The sequence below is a fragment of the Scyliorhinus torazame genome, chromosome 1, assembly GCF_047496885.1.
Source record: "Scyliorhinus torazame isolate Kashiwa2021f chromosome 1, sScyTor2.1, whole genome shotgun sequence".
Lineage (NCBI taxonomy): Eukaryota > Metazoa > Chordata > Chondrichthyes > Carcharhiniformes > Scyliorhinidae > Scyliorhinus > Scyliorhinus torazame.
In genome coordinates, this window is record NC_092707.1 from 256910931 (window position 1) to 256931071 (window position 20141).

The 20141-nt window shown below is 43.8% G+C and overlaps 1 protein-coding gene across 10 annotated transcripts in view; it reads left to right on the plus strand.

The window, feature by feature from the left end:
* Window positions 1-20141, plus strand: part of LOC140420826 (pleckstrin homology domain-containing family G member 1-like) — a 293588-nt gene that overhangs the window by 226464 nt on the left and 46983 nt on the right. For all 10 annotated transcript variants that reach the window (XM_072504914.1, XM_072504937.1, XM_072504958.1 and 7 more), the window contains 3 exons: window positions 13576-13676; window positions 16798-16867; window positions 18898-18944. In XM_072504914.1, coding sequence (XP_072361015.1) covers window positions 13576-13676; window positions 16798-16867; window positions 18898-18944 — 218 coding nt within the window. The remainder of the gene's footprint in view (window positions 1-13575; window positions 13677-16797; window positions 16868-18897; window positions 18945-20141) is intronic.

Genomic DNA, 20141 nt, shown 5'->3' on the forward strand with positions numbered 1-20141 from the left:
CCACTGATTGGTAAGTCAGTGACTAGGAATCTCAATTCCTAGATGGTCAGCAAGAGAACTAGGAGTGAGATGAGGAGAAACTTCTTTACTCATTTGTTGGGATTTGGAATGTGCTGCCTAGGGGAGTGGTGGAGGCAGATTCCATGGAAGATGTCCAAAGAGAGCTGGATATATATGTTTGAAAGAGAAATTTAGAAGAGATGGGGCTGGGGAATGGGACTAGCTCGGTGGCTCTTTCGGGACCTGGTGCAGAACACCAGGGCTGAATGGCCTGGTGTTGTAAAATTCTATGGGAAAATCATCAACCAATAAAAAGAGAATATGCATGGCTCCCAATACAGCGGCACGGTAGCACAGTGGTTAGCACTGTTGCTTCACAGCTTCAGGTTCTCTGGTTCGATTCCCACTTGGGTCACTGTCTGTGCGGAGTCTGCACGTTCTCCCTGTGTCTGTGTGGATTTCCTCCGGATGCTCCAGCTTCCTCCCACAGGTCCCAAAAGACGTGCCATCAGGTAATTTGAACATTCTGAATTCTCCCTCAATGTACCCGAATAGGTGCCAGAGCGTGGCGACTAGGGGATTTTCACAGTAACTTCATTGCAGTGTTAATGTTGTGACAATAAAGATTATTATTATTATTCTATAGTGTAGTGACCAAGTACTGCACACTGTTATGGACCAGAGATTAGAGAACCCAAAGTGTATCATGGAGTTCATCTGACCCACAATTTTTACTAGATTGTGGTGTGGGGAGCACACGGCCCACTCTACAGGTGTGGTACAGCAGAAATGGAAAAGTATATTTTTAAGCAAAACAATGTTTATTCTATGAACTCTAGTTAACCTTTCTAAAACATACAGTGAACATCTTAGCAACCATTAATTCAAATACAACCCCCAACGAATACGACACTAAGTAATCCTTAAGCTGACCTTTTAACATCCATAAGACTTTAAAAAAACAACCTTAAAACACAAATCAGGTTTAAATTCACTATTGAGAGCAGTTATTAGTTTTAAATCACCAAAGGATCGATTTACCGTCTTTAGATTACAGAGACTAATACACCTTCTGGCTGTGACTGCAGCTATCCAGCTCTGAAAACGAAACTAAAACACACCCTGCAGCAAGCAGCCTAAAATGAAAGTAAAAAGCTGACACAGCCAGCTCCACCCACACTGAAATCACTAATAAACACCCATTTCTTAAAGGTACATTTCTTAAACACCCATTTCTTAAAGGTACTGTCACATGACAACACTGGTTGGGATTCTCCGGTCTCCCAGCTCTGTTTCGCGGTGGCATGCTGTTCACTGGTGGCAGGATTCTCCCCCACCCCTTGTCCATGGGATTTCCCATTGAAGCCAACCCATGCTGCCGGGAAACCCATGGGTGGGTGTGCCCTGCCAGCAGGAAAATAGAATCCCAATGGCTGGAGAATTCTGGCCTGTACTCCAGCTGTGGCCTAACCAGCTCCATCATAACCTTCCTGCTCTTCTATTCCATGCCTCCACTAATAAAGGCAAGTATCCCATATGCCTTAACTATCTTATCTGCCTGTCGTGCTATCTTCCAGGATCAATAGACTTGCACCCCAAGGTTCCCCTGTACTCCTAGGGTCCTACCATTCATTGTATATATTCCCTTACTTTGTTACTCCTCCCAAAATGGTAACCTCTCATTTTTCAGCATGCCATTTGCCACTGTTGTGCCCATCTGACCAGCCCATCCATATCATCCTGTAATCCAAGGCTTTCCTCCTGACTATTTAATCACCACTATTTAATCACATCACCAATTTTTGTGTCATCTGCAAACTTACTGATCATACCTCCTACATTCACGTTTATAGCATCAATATATATACTACAACCTGCAAGGGTCTCCGCATCGATCCCTGCGGGATGCAACTATACACCGGCTTCCAGTCACAAAAGCAGCCTTCGACCATCGCCCTCTGCCTCCTGCCACTGAGCCAAATCTGGATCCAATTTTCCAAATTGCTCTTGATTCCCTGGGCTCTTACCTTCTTGACCAATCTCCCATGTAAGATCTTTTCAAAAGCCTCACTGAAGTCCATCAACTGCACTGCCCTCTTCTACAGACCTAGTCACTTCCTCGAAATATTCAATCAAATTGATGTGACATGGGCTGGGATTCCCTCGACCCGCCGGTTTCCCAACAGTGCGGGTTGGCTTCAGTGGCAAGTCCCATTGACAGCGGCAGGAGTAGAGAATCCTGCCACCAGCGAATGGTGCACCGCCTCCCGCAACTTATCCTGCGTCTATCCTATCAAGTCCCTTCATGGAACATACAGTGCATAAGGAGGCCATTCAGCCCATTGATTCTGCATCGACCCACTTAAGCCCTCACTTCCACCCTATCCCCGTAACCCAATAACCCCTCCTAAACTTTTTGGACACCAAGGGGCAATTTAGCATGGCCAATCCATGTTTTTGGACTATGGGAGGAATCTGGGGTACCCGGAGGAACTTTTGCTGTCCAGTCTCCAATGCAAATAATAAGGGCACCTTTCTTAAATGTGGAGACCAACACTGCACACATTCCTGATGTGGTCTTGCCAAAACCCTGTAACAATTGTAGCTATTGTATTCTTGCACTCAAATCTCTCGCAATAAAGGCCACATGCTATCTGTCTTGCTAATTGCTTGCTGCATCTGCATGCTAACGTTCTGCGCTCATTGCATGAGCATGCGCAAGTCTCTTTGAACATCAATACCAACAAATTTAATACTCTTTAAACATTCTGCTTTTCTATTCCTATGACCAAAGTGAATAACGTCACACTTCTCTACGTTTTACTGCACCTGCCATCTTGTCACTCATTCAACTTAACTGGTCAACATTTCTTTACAGCACCTCTGCCCTCCCCAGTGCTTATTTCCATCTTTTATTTTAGATTTTTTTCTCTCCAGCTGTGGGTGTTGCTGGCCAGGACCAACAACAGTTATTGCAATCCCAGATCGGACCCCAACAGTGGCTAGGATACTGGACTGAAACCCCAATATTTTAGTTTAATTTTGCTAGACTACGAGGAAAGGATACTTCTGCTCCAGGAGTGATTTCAAAAAGAAATAAGGCTATGGGATTTTAAAACAAACTTTGTTACTAACACAGTATTAAAATCTTTAACATCACCCTGGAAATAACTTGCAATTACCTCGACACAATTATTACTTGCCATCTTTATTCCCACTTAAACAACAAGAAAGTAATCCATCTCGGCTCTCAGTCCACCTTAAACACCAATGACACACAGTAATACTTGCTGTAGAGTTATTCTTTGAGAAAGCGATTTCCTGACACTAAACAAGACAGATCTGACTCCTGTCCGAACACCTGCAGAAATTCTGGCTGGATAGCTTAAGCTATTTTCAACTGGCTTGTTCAGCTCCCCCTTGTCCTCCGACAAGTCTGCAGTACTTTAAATACAGTTTAATCTCTGTTAACTAACCTACAGTGGGAACAAACGGCCAAACTTGGTCTCGGTTTCAACCAGATCGGAACTCAACTGAAAATGCTTTCTCAAGATGCCGAATGCCTTGGCTCTGCCCAGCAATTACATCAGCTCAGCAAACTGAAAAAGAATTAACTCCCAGGCAGTCTCCTTAATCACATCAAAATTGCATTAGCCCAAGCTTTTTACAAAGCCTAATTGCACCTCTTTTATAAGCTTTGTCTTTCAAACCCAAATTCTTTTTTAAAAACATGACTGCAGCAGTCAACCACACTCTAACTCAGGCTTTTAACCCTTGCTTCAAATATTTACAATACATCTGAAATCTCTACATTCATCATAGCAGTGCAGGAAGAGCGATATAGTTCCAAGTCAGGATGGTGTGTGGCTTGGAAGGGAACTTGCATCTGCTGCCCTTGTTCATTTAGGTGGTAGAGTTTGGAAAGTTCTGTCCAAGGAGTCTTGATGAGTTCTAGAAGTGCATCTTGTAGATGGTGAACATTGCTGCCACTATGTGTCGGTGGTGGAGGAAGTGGATGTTGAAGGTGGTGGGTGGGTGCCAATCAAGCAGCCTGCTTTGACCTGGATGGTGTCAAGGTTCTTCAGGGTTGTTAGAGCTCCACTCATCCAGGCAAGTGGAAAATATTCCATCACCCACCTCACTTGTGCCTTTGTAGATGGTGAACAGGCTTTGGGGAGTCAGGAGGTAAGCTATTCTCTGTAGAGTTCTCAGCTTCTGACTGGCTGTTGTAGCCACTGTACTTATATGGTACAAGTTACATTCTGGTCAATGAAAGCTCCCCCGGATGTTGATAGTGGGGGATTCTGTAATGGTAATGTCATTGAGTGGTAGGGAGGAGATAGTTGGATTCTCCTATTGTTGGAGATGGTCATTGCCTGGCAGTTGTATGGCACACGTATTACTTGTCACTTACCAGTCCGAGCCTGGATATTGTCCACGTCTTGCTGCACATGGACATGGCTTCTTCAGTATCCGAGTTGTCACGAATGTTGTGCAGTCATCAGCGAACATTCCAGCGAACGTTTCCCTGAACTTATGATGGAGAGAAGTTCATTGTTGAAGCAGCTGAGGATAATTGGTCCATGAACACTTCTGTGAGGAACTCCTGCAGTGATGTTCTGAGCTGATTAACCATCTTACTTTGTGCCAGGTACGACTCCAACCAGAGGCAAGTTTTCCCCTTGATTCCCATTGACTCCAGTTTTTGCTGAGCCTCCTTGACGCTCCACTCGATCAAATGCTGCATTGATGTCAAGGTCAGTCCCTGTTGCCTCATCTCTGGAGTCCAGCTCTCTTGCGCCTGTTTGGACTGAGGCTGTAATGAAGTCAAACCCTGGTGGAACCCAAACTGAGCATCACTGAGAAGGTTATGATGAGTAAGTGCTGCTTTATAGCACTATCAACAATCCCTTTAATCACTTTGCTGATGATAGAGATTACACTGGGGTGGTTTTGGCCAGGTTGGATTTGTTCTGCTTTAGTCCTAACTCTGTATCATCAGTGAATTTGAATGCCTCACTCTCTGTCTCGTCATCTAAGTCATTAATATAGGTTGTAAATAGTCGAGACCCAGCACTGTTCCTTGTGTCCCCCAACTATTCACTGCCTGCCAATTTGGAAAGAGCCCTGCTTTTCATCTGTGTACCAGTCCCCTATCCATGCTAATATATTATCCCCAACCCATGAACCCTGATCTTTGCGGCACCTTATCAAATACTTTTTAGAAATTTGGGCAAAAGGATGAAATGAGACATTGCTTAAGCAAGAGAGAAATGGGGAAGAAGGAGAGCCTAGACAGTGGGGAGATGACTGACCAAAATCAGACAAGGAGAGAATATAAAGAAATAATGAGTACAGAGTTTATAGCCTTCTAATCTGCTGGCAGTTCAAAACATTTGGTAAATAAATGGTGAACTTGATGCGTCTGCTAGGTTGTTTTGTTTCTGGCAGTCGTGCAAACACCGTTTTATATTTTGATTACTCGGTGTGCGAGAGTTTATGCTGATATTCAAATTGGATCAAAATAAGGGCATTGTTTTCAATTCTTTCAAATTTAGCCAACCCAGCAACATGTCAATAACTTCTGTAGAAGCACCAAAATGCAGCTTCTTGTGGGTCTTCACTCTTGATTTTTGCAAAAAAAGTTGCAATTGAATTTAAATGGTGCTGAAGTACAAATCGCCTTTGCCTTCATTGTTATGAAGTGGAAGCACGTGGGATAATCCCTAATGTACAAAATCTAATTTTAGTCTGGGCCCAGTGCTTTAATGCTGAAAGTGGGAGGAGGGGTGCCTTGTGTGTGTCGATGTACAGCAATTGTCTAATTTGTGAAAATTTTAAGTAAATTAAATGAATTGCCACTGGGAAGCAGGTTGCAAGCTATCCAAGTTAGGACTTCATTTATGTACCTCAATTTTGTCTGTTTGTGTAGATGGATGTCAGTTTTGTCACATCTGGTGTGTTCTGACCTCAAAGCGCTTTTCTTATATTTGTAATAAATTTCCATCATAGAATCTTGAAGCATAGATGCCTCCCCCACCCCTTTCCGTTTCCAGGTTATTTTAGTGATTATTGTAAACCCATGTCGTCTGCTTACTGACCCTCCTGCCAGTGAAAGCATATTGGGAGCAACTGTCAAAACCATAATTGACAAAGAAAGGATCAAAAATTGTGCTCCTATTTTGGCCCTAACCTGACCACAACCTTGTTGGATTTTGCAAAAGTTGGCTAGCTTAATTCAAAATGTTGCGGGGGAAATTATAAAATTACTGTTTGTATTTCATCCTAAACTGAAAGGCTTTGTCACCAAATGGAAATCAATCCGAGCAAAGAATGCCCTTGAATTCTTGCTCCTTGCTTTTTCCAACAAACGCCGCTCAGTGCAAGCTCCTTTTTGTTGTGTTTTGTTTTTGCACAGAAGTTGTTTGCAAACATGGGTGGTGTCCCAACAGCAACAGGCAAGCAAACCCTTGCATTAGAGACCGGATTCTAAGGCCCTTCACATGCAAAACAGACAAATTCAAATTGTAAGGTACAGTTTAAATATTGATAGTTGACATAATTCCTTTTTGGAGTGGCATGAACTGCAGCAACTCTCGATACCCACAGCAAGGTCTAAACTTGTAATGGACCCAACATAGATGTACTAGTGTTTGCTCTTCAGTTACGGCTGCCCACTCGTTCCATTCTCCTCCTGTGTTGTACTCTTTGCAAATACTTGGCTAATTCCCTTTTGAATAATCCCTCTTCAATCTTGTGTGTAAAAACATGCCTTAAAGAGGAAGCCTTTTGAATTTTTTTCATTATCCTGGTGATAATTCTCCGTATGTTGCCTCTTTATAACCAATGGCAACTATCTTTTCTTATTTATTTATTTTCGAGTTGGTCATTTTGAAATCTATTAACTCCCTTGAGTTGTTTCTACCCCAATTCCTGATCAAATTAATCTACTTTGACCCCTTCCAGTCACTCTAATACCCTCCCTATCATGGGGTGCCTAGAACTACTTGTGATATTACAATTGGCCTCAAACATTTTGTATCAATGCAAAATCCTTTCTTTTACAAATGTAGTGCCTCAATGCATAAAGCCCAGGTGCCTGCTGTGGCTCAGTAGTAGCACCCTCTCCACTGACTCAGACAATCATAGACTGGAGCCCCACTTGAGTAGGTAATCCAGGATGATACTCCAGTGCAGCACTGAGCGGGTGCTGCAGTGTTGGAGAGGTGCTGTATTTTGGATGGGACATTAAACCCAGGCTCCGAACCCTGCTCTGGTTGAGGCGAGTACAAGATCCCACTGTGCTGAAGAGCGTGAGATTTCTCCCCGATGTTCAGGCCAGTATTTATCCCTCAACTAGTAGCACTAAATTACCTAGCCTTTTGCATTTCTGTTTGTGGGATCTTGCCATGTGCAAATTGACTGCCACACTTCCGACATTACAACAGTAACTACACTTCAAAAACACTGAATTGGTTGTGACCTGCTTTGGGACATCCTGAGGTTGTGAATGATGCTCTATAAATGCAATTCTTTTCAAATAGCCCCGAACCCTGGGTTTTTGTCCAATGTGAGGAGATGGTATAGTGTTGTCTGCAAGTTCACATCAGTAAAGAAACTGTGGCCTCTGGTTGCAAACTGACCGTGAGCATATATTTGTGCACCTGCTTTGCGCAGTAGGTGATGATGTGGTTGTTCATTTCTCAACAGCTGAGAATTTCTGGAGTTGTTTGGTATTTGTAGAACATGCAGTGCTTAAAGTTAGATAAAATGGGCCACGCATGGTTTACCTGCCACAATTGCTCTCGCACATAAAGGTAGAAAGGGGTTGAAGAAGAATTTCTTCGAATATAATTTTGGAATATTGTTCCCTGGTTTTTTAAAAAATCTTTTGCCTCTCCCAGGAGAGGAGAAAGGAATTGCTCAGCCATGTTGATGCAGCCATCGTATGTGGGACAGACTTGATGGACCGACTTTTTGCTTTCTGCCCATCGACTTCATATGGTTCTTGCATCCATTGCATTGATGCCACATACTGGATCAATTTAATACCAAAGACTGCTATTCTAATTACTTTTTTGATAATTCTATTACATTGAAAATCCATGTGTTGAAGTATCAAACTGTCATATCCGTTGACTGGTGCTTTAACTATGAAATTTATTTTGATGTGGGGGTTGGTTAGCTCATTTGGCTGGATGATTGGTTTGTGATGCAGAGCGGTGCCGCAGTGTGGGTTCAATTCATCAGCTCTCTTATCAGTACCTGTGTCAGCCAAGAAACTATTTCTGGATCCAGTTACAAACTGACCCCTGCCTCCACTCGTCCTTTAATAATAATCTTTATTATTGTCACAAGTATGCTTGCATTAACACTGCAATGAAGTTACTGAGACAATCCCCCAGTCGCCACATTCCGGCGCCTGATCTGATACATTGAAGGAGAATTCAGAATGTCCAATTCACCTAACCTGCACGTCTTTCGGGACTTGTGGGAGGAAACCGGAGCACCCGGAGGAAACCCACACAGACACTGGGAGAACGTGCAGACTCCGCACAAATAGTGACCCAGCAGGGAATCAAACCTGGGACCCTGGTGCTGTGAAGCAACAGTGCTAACCACTGTGCCACCCGTTCCTTTAATTTACCCTTTTATCATTAACTCACAGTAGCTTACTTTCTAGAGCTTGCTTGATATTTGTATAACACATTGTACAAAAATGTTTAAATAGAATGGGTGATGCATGGTTTACCTTTTAACTATTGTTATCAAAGGCTATACATCATATAAATCTCTTCATACTGGATCAGTGTAACATTATTCTACCTGCTACTATTGTAGTGATTGTTTTGATACTTCCCAATACATGGACAGTTCTATGTATTGAAGAGTCTGGGCTGTCATACAGTAGACTCAAATTTGACATTCACCTCCCGAGTCTGAAGATTGAGCTCATTTCGCAGAGATCGGAGCCAGGAATTCGGAGGCTGATGCACCTCTGGTGTGCTGAGTGTGTTGCACGTTTTGAGATGCAATCTTTCATGTGAATGTGAAGCCAAGGGTGCTTCTCTTTTGGGTGCACATTTAAAAGATCCCGTGGCACTCTTTGAAAGGAATGGGCGTTCTTCACTATGTGCTGCTCTAGGCTGCCTCGCTTTCATCACACTAATGTTGGGAAGCAAAGAAAAGACCACCTGTTTGTACCCCTGGATTGAAAGGAAACCAACATTGTGTAGAATGTACAAAGGATGCATCACTTTGATTATGCTCCTTTTTTGGATACACTGTCAACAAAGTTGGTCAAAATCATTGGGGGGAGGGGAAGTGTGTGGATGGCCAGTATGGATCTGGTTTGGATTTCAACTTCACTTGTATTGCAAAGCAGCTGTCAGGCTTTTATAGAAATTAATTTCCTCAATGTTTTGTGCTTTGCAAAAGTAAAGGCCGTCTTGCACATGGAGAATAGTTTGCTGGAGGACACTATGGGCTTAACACAGTAAAATGTTCCGAAGTACACTGCAGAAAGGCCACGATTTTACAGATCAGAGAGATCTTTTGGTACATCTTTCAAGGAGTAAAAGAGGCAGAGGGGTTTAAGCAAGAAAATTGGGGCCTGGCCACTGAAGGCAACGGCTGCCGAATTTAGGATGTAGGCAGCAGAGGCCGTTCTAATCTTGCGCCATTACAAACTGTTGTTCTGATTTTCAGGCAAGGAGCCAATTGTATGGATGTCAGTTAGAAGGTTTGACTGGTACATGCTTTGTTTTGGCAGCATTGGAAAATTGAATCTAATGTTTTCATTATGCAGTCACTGACATCTTAACCCCTTAATTATGTGTAATTTACAGGAGACTATGGACATTAATGAGGATATCCAGATGTTAGCACTTTGGCATGAAGCTCACCAAGTAGCAGCTACTATTAATGCTGCTCAGATCTGTGTCTAGTTTGCTTTGCCAAAGTTTTTTAAAATGTTTTTTATTGGGTTTTTGAACAAAGTATATTTACCGTTATGTACACCGAATAGTGCACAGAATAACACAAACATACCAAAAAAGATAATTAAAAAAATAAAAATTAAAAAAATAACTGGTCAGGTATTATGCACCAGCTCAATGCTTTGCCAAAGTTGATCAGCCTGAGTGATATGACTTGGGTAATGGTTGGCTTTCCAATGGTATTGATATGGCTGTGTTGTGCTGTTTGTCTAATCAGAAGTGGCTTGGTAGGTTGCGCACTAGCCTTAATCATGGATTTAAGCCCTGCTTTAAGAACTTGAGTAAGCTCGGCTGAAGAGTTTAAATGGCGCCCCGATATTCCCACCCCCCCAAACTCACCTGTTGGGATTGGGGGGTGGGTCCTTGCCCCCTGCCCCCCACCTCATACAGGCAAGGCACCCCTGGGCCTTATCCCCTGTGCGGGCAAAATGCCACCTGGGTTCCTTGCCAGCCTGACAGTGCTACCAGGGCACCATGGCAGTGCCAGGCTGGCAGTCGCGTGGTACTGCCATGGTGCCCAGGTGGCGCTTGCAGTCCCAAGGAACTGCCGAGATACCAACCACCAGGGGGCCTCCGATTGCCTGAGAGCCCCCCCCCCCCTCTCGAATATAGCGTTCTGCCTGGTCGCAGTTTGTGCAGACCAGTGCTAGACTGTGCCCAAGAGGGTCTACTCAGCCAGGCCGGTGGATCCCAGGAGCCAGTTCGGTTTGGCGTTGGCAGAGTTATTAAACTCGCTTAACTCTGCAAGTTTTGGGTCCTGCCCTTTTGTGGGCGGGGTTCAGATCATGACTTCTCACGCGATCTCGTTAGATCTTCCAAGGCGAGGTAGCACGGTGGCACAGTATTCCGCTTTGCTGCCTCGCGGCGCCGAGGTCCCAGGTTCGATCCCGACTCTGGGTCACTGTCTGTGTGGAATTTGCACATTCTCCCCGTATCTGCGTGGGTCTCACCTCCACAAACCAAAGATGTGTAGGGTAGATGGATTGGCCATGCTAAATTGCCCCTTAATTGGAAAAATGGATTGGGTATACTAAATTAAAAAAAAAAAAAAAAAAATCTTGCAAGGAGTAACGCCTGTCGGGGATCTCAGAAGAGGCTCCCAGAAGATAACTCTCCCGGGATGTACTGGCACTATCTCGCCCTGATTCCAGTGGGACGTGGCCAGTAAATGATGCCCCCTCTCTCTTTCTTTTTATCTAAATCTGGCAATTGTGTATAAAATCCCCAATTATGTGATTATTCTGGGCCTTGGATAAATCCAAATTGATCCATGGGAGTGGATTTCTGATCCATGATTAAATTATTTTAGTAATCCAGGTTCAGTCTTGAAGTTGTTCAAATTGAAAATGGTACCACTGTTTCTCTGACGATGAGGGATCTAACTGTGCTTCCTGCTTTTAGTGGGCTCCTGACTCAATAACGCTCGTGAACATCGGAAAAAAATATTGGCTGCTTGAGGTCAACTAGCTGCGGACTTCTCCGTTTCAGTGCTATACTGAGAGTCAGGAAAGCATTGAATCCTGGCATTCGATCTTTACAGCTGGATCTTCAGTCATGGTTCTTTTAAATTATTCTTTTCTCATGGAGTGAGCTCTCTAGCCATGTGTTCAGGGACTGTCTCGGGAATCCCCTGCCGGCGGGGTTTTTAACTGCAATTTCTGAGCTCTGAAATTTCTTAGAACTTAGCTGTATCCTGGCATTTAGAAGTTTCAGCTCAGCCCTGCCACATCTGCTAACTCTGCATTCTGGGAATTGAGGCTGGACTTCCTAGAAGTCCTCTGGAATCCTCTGCTGCAGTGAGGATTTTTAAATGACTGCCTTCAGCTTCCAAACTTTTCTTTGGGTCAGAATGCTTCTTCAAATTTTTTCTACTCTTGCAGGATTTTAGTTTCCCCTCGGCATTTTTGAAGTTTTGGATTTTTCTGTTTACTGCTGTCATGTTGTACGGTGTTGGATACTCTTTAGGTCATAATGAAGTTTTTGTAGTCATAGAATCCCTACAGTGCAGAAGGAGGCCATTCGGCCCATCCAAGTCTGCACCTACCCTCTGAAAGTGCACCCTTCCTCGGCCTATGTCCTATTCCCATAACCGCAACTAACCTTTATCGGGAACTTAGGGGCAATTAAGCATGGCCAATCCACACAACCTGCACACATTTGGACTGTGGGAGGAAACCGGAGCGCACCCAGAGGAAACTCATGCAGACATGGGGAGAATGTGCAAACTCCACACAGACCGACGCCCAAGGTCGGACTCGAGCCTGGGTTTCTGGTGCAGTGAGGCAGCAGTGCTAAACACTGTGCCACCATGCTCCCAATGACATACATAGTCTTATGTAGGTTAACTGTATTTATTAACTACAAGAACTATTAGTTCAAGTTTGGCGCGGTCTGCCTGCTTGCTTGTGCACACTGCTCTATCTAACTTTAGACTTGATCCCTGGCTACAGGTCATGTGTTCTTTTACATCACTGGGTGATGCTATACTCCATACCATGTTGACCCTATATGTACCAAATCCTTACACTACACTAGCTTGTGCCTTGGTTGACGTTAAGTCAGTGGACCTCAGCTGGTCTATTGGTCAGGGATAATGCACCACCAGGGGTAAAGAGAGAAGGAATCTCTCTGACATCTTGTCAGAAGTTTGCTGGCATCTGGATGGGACCAAAAGCATTGGCTTTCTCGATTAGTTCTTGCTTTTGAAATTCCCGAATGGACTTGGCTGAGGTAGAAATGGCCACCAGCATTTGGGAGATCGCTGCTTTCTGGAAAGGGAGCCGATTATGTTGGAGTGGTGAAAACTTCCTTTGAGCTTCGTGCCACCACAGTGAAGGTCCATGAATACTTGAATTCTGAGCTAATTTTTTATGAGCCTATTTCAGTGGGCCCTTACAATATTGCACTGCTGATGTCAGCAGTGAGATTGAATCCAGGCTCTGTGCTAGCAAAGGTTTTGAGCATCAAATAGCAACTGACATTCTTTTAAAAATCCATGGAAAATTGCCTGCATTTGTCTCGTGCCACTTGGAATTAATAACTTCACAATCTACTGGTCTCTGTGTCTTTAAAATTATGAAGTGGTGTGTTGGAGTAGATATTGAGAAGATGGGATGGAATCCAAAACCAAGGTCATAAATATGATGGTCATTGATATAGTGCATCTAATAAGGATTTCAGGAGAAATTTTGCCCCGAGAGTGATGAGAATGTGGAGCTTGCTATCACATGGACTAGTTGAGGTGAATAACAAGGATGCACTTGAGGGAAAGTGTGGTAGGTACAAGGGAGAAAGTGATAGGAGGATGTAGAGGGTTAGCTGGAGTAGAACCCATGTGGAGGGTTAAAAATACATGGATCAGTTTGCTGATATTTGGACTCTTTCTGTCCTGTAAATTCTGTGTAATGGTGTAAGTTCAGGACTGATGTTAGGAAATGCTTCATCACGCAGTAATTCTAAACAGAACCAAACACTGTGGAATACAAGGAGTAAGAATTTACTGGAAGGATGGGGTGAGATGGTCACCTCATCTGTATCTTGTGACCTGTGTTCTAATTTGATCTTGTTGTGTTCTTAGGACTATCTTGACTGCATCAGTGACCAATCAAGACTCCCACTGGGGACTGAAGAAAGTTTAGCTCTGTTTGGGAACATTAGAGACATTTATCGTTTCAACAGGTAAGCAGATCCTAACCTAGTAAACCCAGTGAGGCTTCTGCAGGTGAATACATGTTCAGATTAAACACACGGTAACAGTTGGCTCAAACTCAATTTTCCCTGTCCCAATTGGAATTGATCTCCACGCGTCATGTTTCAGGCAGCAATGACTTTGGGAGGATCACTTGTGCATCCCCGATTTTAATTGGTGGCCATGTTTTAAGCTGCCAATGTCTGAAGTTTTGAGATTCCATCTCTCTCTCTCACTCGCGCTCTCTCTCTCTCTCTCTCTCTCTCTCTCTCTCTCTCTCTCTCTCTCTCTCTCTCTCTCTCTCTCTCTCTCTCTCTCCTTTTCACGCCCCCCCCCTCCATTCTTCCCTCACGCCCCCCCCTCCATTCTTCCCTCACGCCCCCCCCTCCATTCTTCCCTCACGCCCCCCCCTCCATTCTTCCCTCACGCCCCCCCCCTCCATTCTTCCCTCACGCCCCCCCCTCCATTCTTCCCTCACGCCCCCCCCCCTCCATTCTTCCCTCACGCCCCCCCCTCCATTCTTCCCTCACGCCCTCCTCCTCCATCTCGTCGCTGAGCAGCAAAAACATGGGTGAATGGGAAGGCCGTTTAGGAGGCTCTTGAAGGTTATGAGGAGGTATTAAGACCGTGATAATTATAGAATTTAACCGTGTATGAAGAGGCTAGTTGTCTGTCCAGCTGCAGGCTTTGTGTGACAAAGTATCAACACTTTTCCATTTTCCCACACCTATTTTAATTTTCACACGTTCATCTGAGTCGTTTGAGAAACTATGGATTCTGCTTCTGTCACTGCTGGTGTTTCTTCTCATAAAATCATGTACAAGGCCATTCAGCCCATTGAGACCATGGTGACTCTTGAATGAGTTATTCAATTAATCCCATTCCCTGCAATTTCCCTGTAACCCTGCAAGACTCTTTCTCACGTATATAATCCATTTTTTGTTGTTGTTTTTTTTGCAAATTTCTATTGACTCTGTTTTCACCTCCCAGTTGTGGATTATTGATTAATTGAAAAGTCATGTTGGCTGGTGCCAAATTATGATGATACAAATAAAACCATCATCATTCCTTCGTTATAGACTATCGTTAAATTAAACATGAAATATAAAATAATAGCATGCTGGGAACATGGATTTGGACTGCTTTTCATGACCTCAAAAGACTTTCTATGCGACTAACTGTCTTTTGATGTGTAATCACTTGTGTAATTTAGGAAATGGGGAAGCCAATTTGGCCGCAGCAAGGTGTCACAAACAGCAGTGAGATAATGGCCACACAATCTATTCGTGATATCGGTTGGGGGTAAATATCGGCTCGGACGATAGAGCCATGAAATTGCTTATGTCTACCTGCTGGGGAAATAAATGGACCTTGGTTTAACCTCTCATCAAAAAGATGCCACAACCGACTGTGCAGCATGAGTGTCAGCCTGGATGATGTGCCCGCATTGAGGAGGCAAGAGTGTGATACCACTGGGACAAAGTTGACTTGTTAGTTTGTGTACTTAGACATGTCAAGTCATGTGGGATAAGAAATAACACCAAGCATTAAATAGCAGACTGAGTGGCTCCTGATACTGCCTGTATTTAAAAAGAAAACAACCTAGCAACAGAATTTGGAACACAAATTAGAAAACAAGTACACTTGCAGCTGTGTTATTACAATGGCTGCACACTGTTTGGTTTCTTTCATTGTATGTTTACTGTTGCACTCCCAACAACATTTATAGAAGCTTTATTAAAAGGTATGTGTACCTCAGCCAGAAATTCTGGCACCCAGACTAATGTGGGTCGAGTGGTGGAAAAGAAACCGCTTTCAAAGATGAAACCATTTTCAAAGATGTAAAGTAGGCTATTGGGGTACTTGCTGTACTCCACTTCGTACAATGTTATATATCTGAGCTTACATACAACATGGCACAGCTAATATCCTAGATGGAGGCAGGAATAGGCAACACTGAAAGTGTAAGGTCATCCACTTTGGGGATAGAAAGGGACCTAAGAAAGATAGATCCAGGGTATTTTATAAACTGAGAAGTTAAGGACTGTGGAGGCGCAGAGAAATTTAGGGGTCAAAGTGCAGAAATCACTTCAAACTAGTGGATGGTTACAAACATAATTGTCCTTTATTTCAAGGGAGAAGAATTTAAAGGACAGACGTTATGTGAGGTCTATTATGCTCTGGTCAGACACCAACTGGAGCACACCATTCATTTCTGGACCTCTGGATATGTTGGCCTTGGAAAGGGGATGCAGTGTGTATTCACCAGAATTATAAATTATTCCCCGAGAATAGAAGATTAAAGGGTGATCTAATGGAGGTGTTTCAGGTGATTTAAAGGATTTGGTAGGTTGGAGGGAAACTATTCCTCAATTGGGGGACTTGAGAAGGAAGTATACCTCGAAACTAGAGCTAGGCTATTCAAGGAGTCTTCAGGAAGCACTTCTTCACACACAAGTAGTTAAAATATGTTGAATCTGTTCTATCGTTTACAGGCAATGCATTCCAGAATGTTAACTCGCTGCATAAAGGGGGTGGCACGGTGGCACAATGGTTAGCACTGCTGCCTCATGCCACTGAGGACCCAGGTTTGATCCTGCCCCTGGTCACTGACAGTGTGGAGTTTGCACATTCTCCCTGTGTCTGCATGGGCCTCACCCCTACAACCAGAAAAAATGTGCAGGGTAGGTGGCTAAATTACCCCTCGAGTGGGGGAAAAAAAAGAATTGGGTACTTTTTAAAAAAAAAAAAAAAAAAAAAAAATTAAAAATCAATTGAAAATGTCAAAACTAAGTGATAGGATTCAGGGCAGATAGGCCGAGTGGCCTTGAGTCTATAGTACAGCAAAGTCGTCATGTGTGCTCTGCCCAAAGGCAGGTCCTTGGCTCATTGTCTGTTGATGTTTCATCCTGAGCTGTTTAATTGGCAGTCTTCGTCAACGGCCTGCCATTGCCTTCCACTCTTGGGGGCAGGTGAGGAGGCAAATTCCATTTCTCTCTCTCTGCTGGAACAGGAATTTAACTTGCAGTTCAGAACTGAGCCACATGCTAGCCATCTAGCAGGCTATTCTGTGTAAAACATAACTTCTTTTTTGCTTCTCTTTGCTTCCAGCGAACTGCTGCAAGATCTGGAGAGCTGTGACAGCGATCCTGTCGCAATTGCAGAATGTTTTGTAGCAAAGGTAAGCAGTCTTTCCTATCCGTGCAAGATCCCAAGGCTAAGACTGGAGCAAGTGCCAGTTGAAAGTAAAGAATCCATCGAAACCCTAGAGTGAAGCAGGAGACTATTCTGCCCATCGGGCTTGCACCGACCCTCTGGAAGAACATCCTACCTGGGCCCACTCCCCTGACCTGTCCCCGTAACCCTGCACATTGATCATGGCTAGTTCATCTAAACGTTTAATATATGATGCATAGATATATGATTCATGTGCAGGTGATTTCATTTATTTCTTCTATATATTTTAGTCCATGCATTCTGCTGCACAGGTGCATGAAATGGTGTGCTGGTTATCCTGGGGTCTCATCCTGAATTTAATCTCAAACCACAATCTGTATTAATATGTTAAAATACTTGTCTGTGACACTCCGGTTCCCCTTCTATTGCCCCCTAAAACAGCTGGATTAGGATCAGAGTGAGACATAAAGTTTTAAACATCCCATACCTTCCTCCAACCTGTCCATTTCCGGTTTAAAAATCTGGCAGTTGATCACTCCCGGGAGCCAGGTTGGTGATCTAAAAGTTTTTAATGAGGCTGGCTGCCTTGGGTTTAACCTGTTATGTTTAACTGTGGCCAGTCAGGTTTCTTGGGCCTCAGGAAAACCAAACAGTCTGGAGGCCAGGAGAGTTTTAGGTCAAAAGCCAAGTGGCTTTTATAGCACTGCTTGTTAGCCAGGATTGTTTCCTCAAATATGTCCCCACCCCAGCGTGCTTTCTCGCATATAAAGACCCATTCCATAGGGGTCAGATTCCCTCACTAGCAGCTGCAACCTATTCACTGCCTCATTGAAAGCCAAGCATGTTAATCAGACTGACATCTGGATGGGGATCCTGCTGTTATTAAGAAGCAAGCCAGAAGTATGCATGCTGTAGAGTTGAAATGCCTTGCATACAGGGAAACATGGACTTTCCAACTGAAACTCTGACTCCAACCGCATTGCCCAACTGTGACGGAATCATTGCCCAAACACTATTCAGCAAACCTAGCCTATCAATGTTGGCGCCTTTGCATTTTATTCTGGGCGCTACACTGGATGCCAGAGGAAATTTACCAAACTGGTTCCAGGTTTGTTTTCATTCTTCAAATTCAGCCTATCCAAACTGACCTGAATTCCATCTGTCAAATTTGGCGTTGCCTGTAACTCTGACCTGGTGGAACCCAGAATATATTACTTAATGGTTCCCATCTGGCCTGTTGTTATTTCAGCAAGGACCTGACTCATTTTCCAGAGGTTGCTCAAATAACTTGATAAAGGCACTGGGTGCCTTCAAGTTCTAAGTTTCTTTGAGTAACTTCTTTGGTGGGGAGTGGGGCCAGCTAAACAAACATCCTTCAGTAAGAAAATGAGTTGCCAAAATAGTTGGTTTTGTTCAATGTTTAGTGTTGTCTTAGCTGGGGTAGGCTATTCAGCCCCTTGAATCTGCTCTGCCATTCAATTGAATTAAGATTGATGTGTATCTCAACTTTTAATTTCCTGCTGTCGCTACGGAACCCTTAATACCCTTGGAGACACGAGTATTCTTGTTAACTGTTTTGAATTGATTGAACTATCCACAACAGCTTTTTGAGAGACAAGTGTTCCAGATTTCCACTAACCTTTGTGAAGAGCATCTTCCTGGCATCTCCCCTAAATGGCCAAGCTCTAATTTTAACATCATGCCCCCTTGTTCAGGGCTCCCCTATCAAAGGAAATAGTTTCTATCTGCACAATCAGCTCTTCAAACCTTTAAACATCTCCAATTAGACCACCCTGTAATTAGAGCCCCTACCTAATCCTCTAGGGGCAGTTTCATAGATGCACCTTGTCTTCCTATAGGTTCAGGATCGCTGGATAATTAAAGGTTGAGTGATTATTCTGGCATGCCATACTCCCCACTACCATATTGCTGCATTTTAAACCTGTAGCCATGGGTCCACTAACTTTGATTTATTCAACATGATGGATGAGTGTGGATCTGTTGAGTCTGATTTTTTTTCTCTTCATTGTGCAGAGCGAAGAGTTTCACATCTACACGCAGTACTGCACAAACTATCCCAGGTAAGCTAGCAAAGACACATGGGTCCCAATCCTGTGGAATGCTGAAGCTTAGTATGGTACACTGTGCAGATTCTTAGTCCTCTTTATCTTCGAGTGACATGGACAAATTTTCAACTAACCTGCCTGCCAGGTTACTGACCAGATCGGGTGGAATGCTAGTATTGTGGATAGCACAATTGCTTCACAGCTCCAGGGTCCCAGGTTTGATTCCGGCTTGGGTCACTGTCTGTGCGGAGTCTGCACATCCTCCCCGTGTGTGCGTGGGTTTCCTCCGGGTGCTCCGGTTTCCTCCCACAGTCCAAAGATGTGCAGGTTAGGTGGATTGGCCATGATAAATTGCCCTTAGTGTCCAAAATTGCCCTTGGTGTTGGGTGGGGTTACTGGGTTATGGGGATAGGGTGGAGGTGTGGACCTTGGGTAGGGTGCTCTTTCCAAGAGCCGGTGCAGACTCGATGGGCCGAATGGCCTCCTTCTGCACTGTATATTCTATGACAATCTATGAAATCTACACCCCTCACCATTTTAAATAAACCAAGAGTAACTGGGTGAATTGCAAAACCAGATTGCTCCAAGCTGCTGGATTTCCCAACTAGCATGAAATTGACACCCAAGTGTCAGGCAGACCTTTTTTAGTAGTGAAGAAGGTCCATATTTGGACCTAGTTCAAATTTGGGCATCTCTACTGTTTCAAGGAAATAATTAAATCTGATATCTCATTCAACTGTGCATTCTTCAGGTGCCATCCTGCTGGCAGCTTTCCTCTTGACTCCCTCAATAGAGTTTTTGATGCTAAACCCCATAGTTAACTGACTGGAAGTCTGCAATTTGGAATCAGTTGCCCGTTATCAACTTGAATGCTGAACATTTCTGTCCATAATTGATACTTTAGAGAAACTTTAAAATTATTCGTACGACATGGAGCTTGTTGAAAGACTGACAATATTTCATGAATGTATTTAAATGTGTTCTCGGGTGACAAAAGATGAGATGTGCTTTATTCCATTTTATTTCTTCAGTCAGGTATTCTGTGTCATCTGTGGAATTCTTACTCTGTGCAGTATGCTGCAACTACTGAGATCCAGTCATGCAACAATGGATCTGCAGCTGCTGAGTGGACCCAGTAACAGTACAAAGGATCTACCAAGCTCCTTGTAGCTGTTGAGGGGGCCAAGTGCCCATGATGCAAGGGATTTGGTA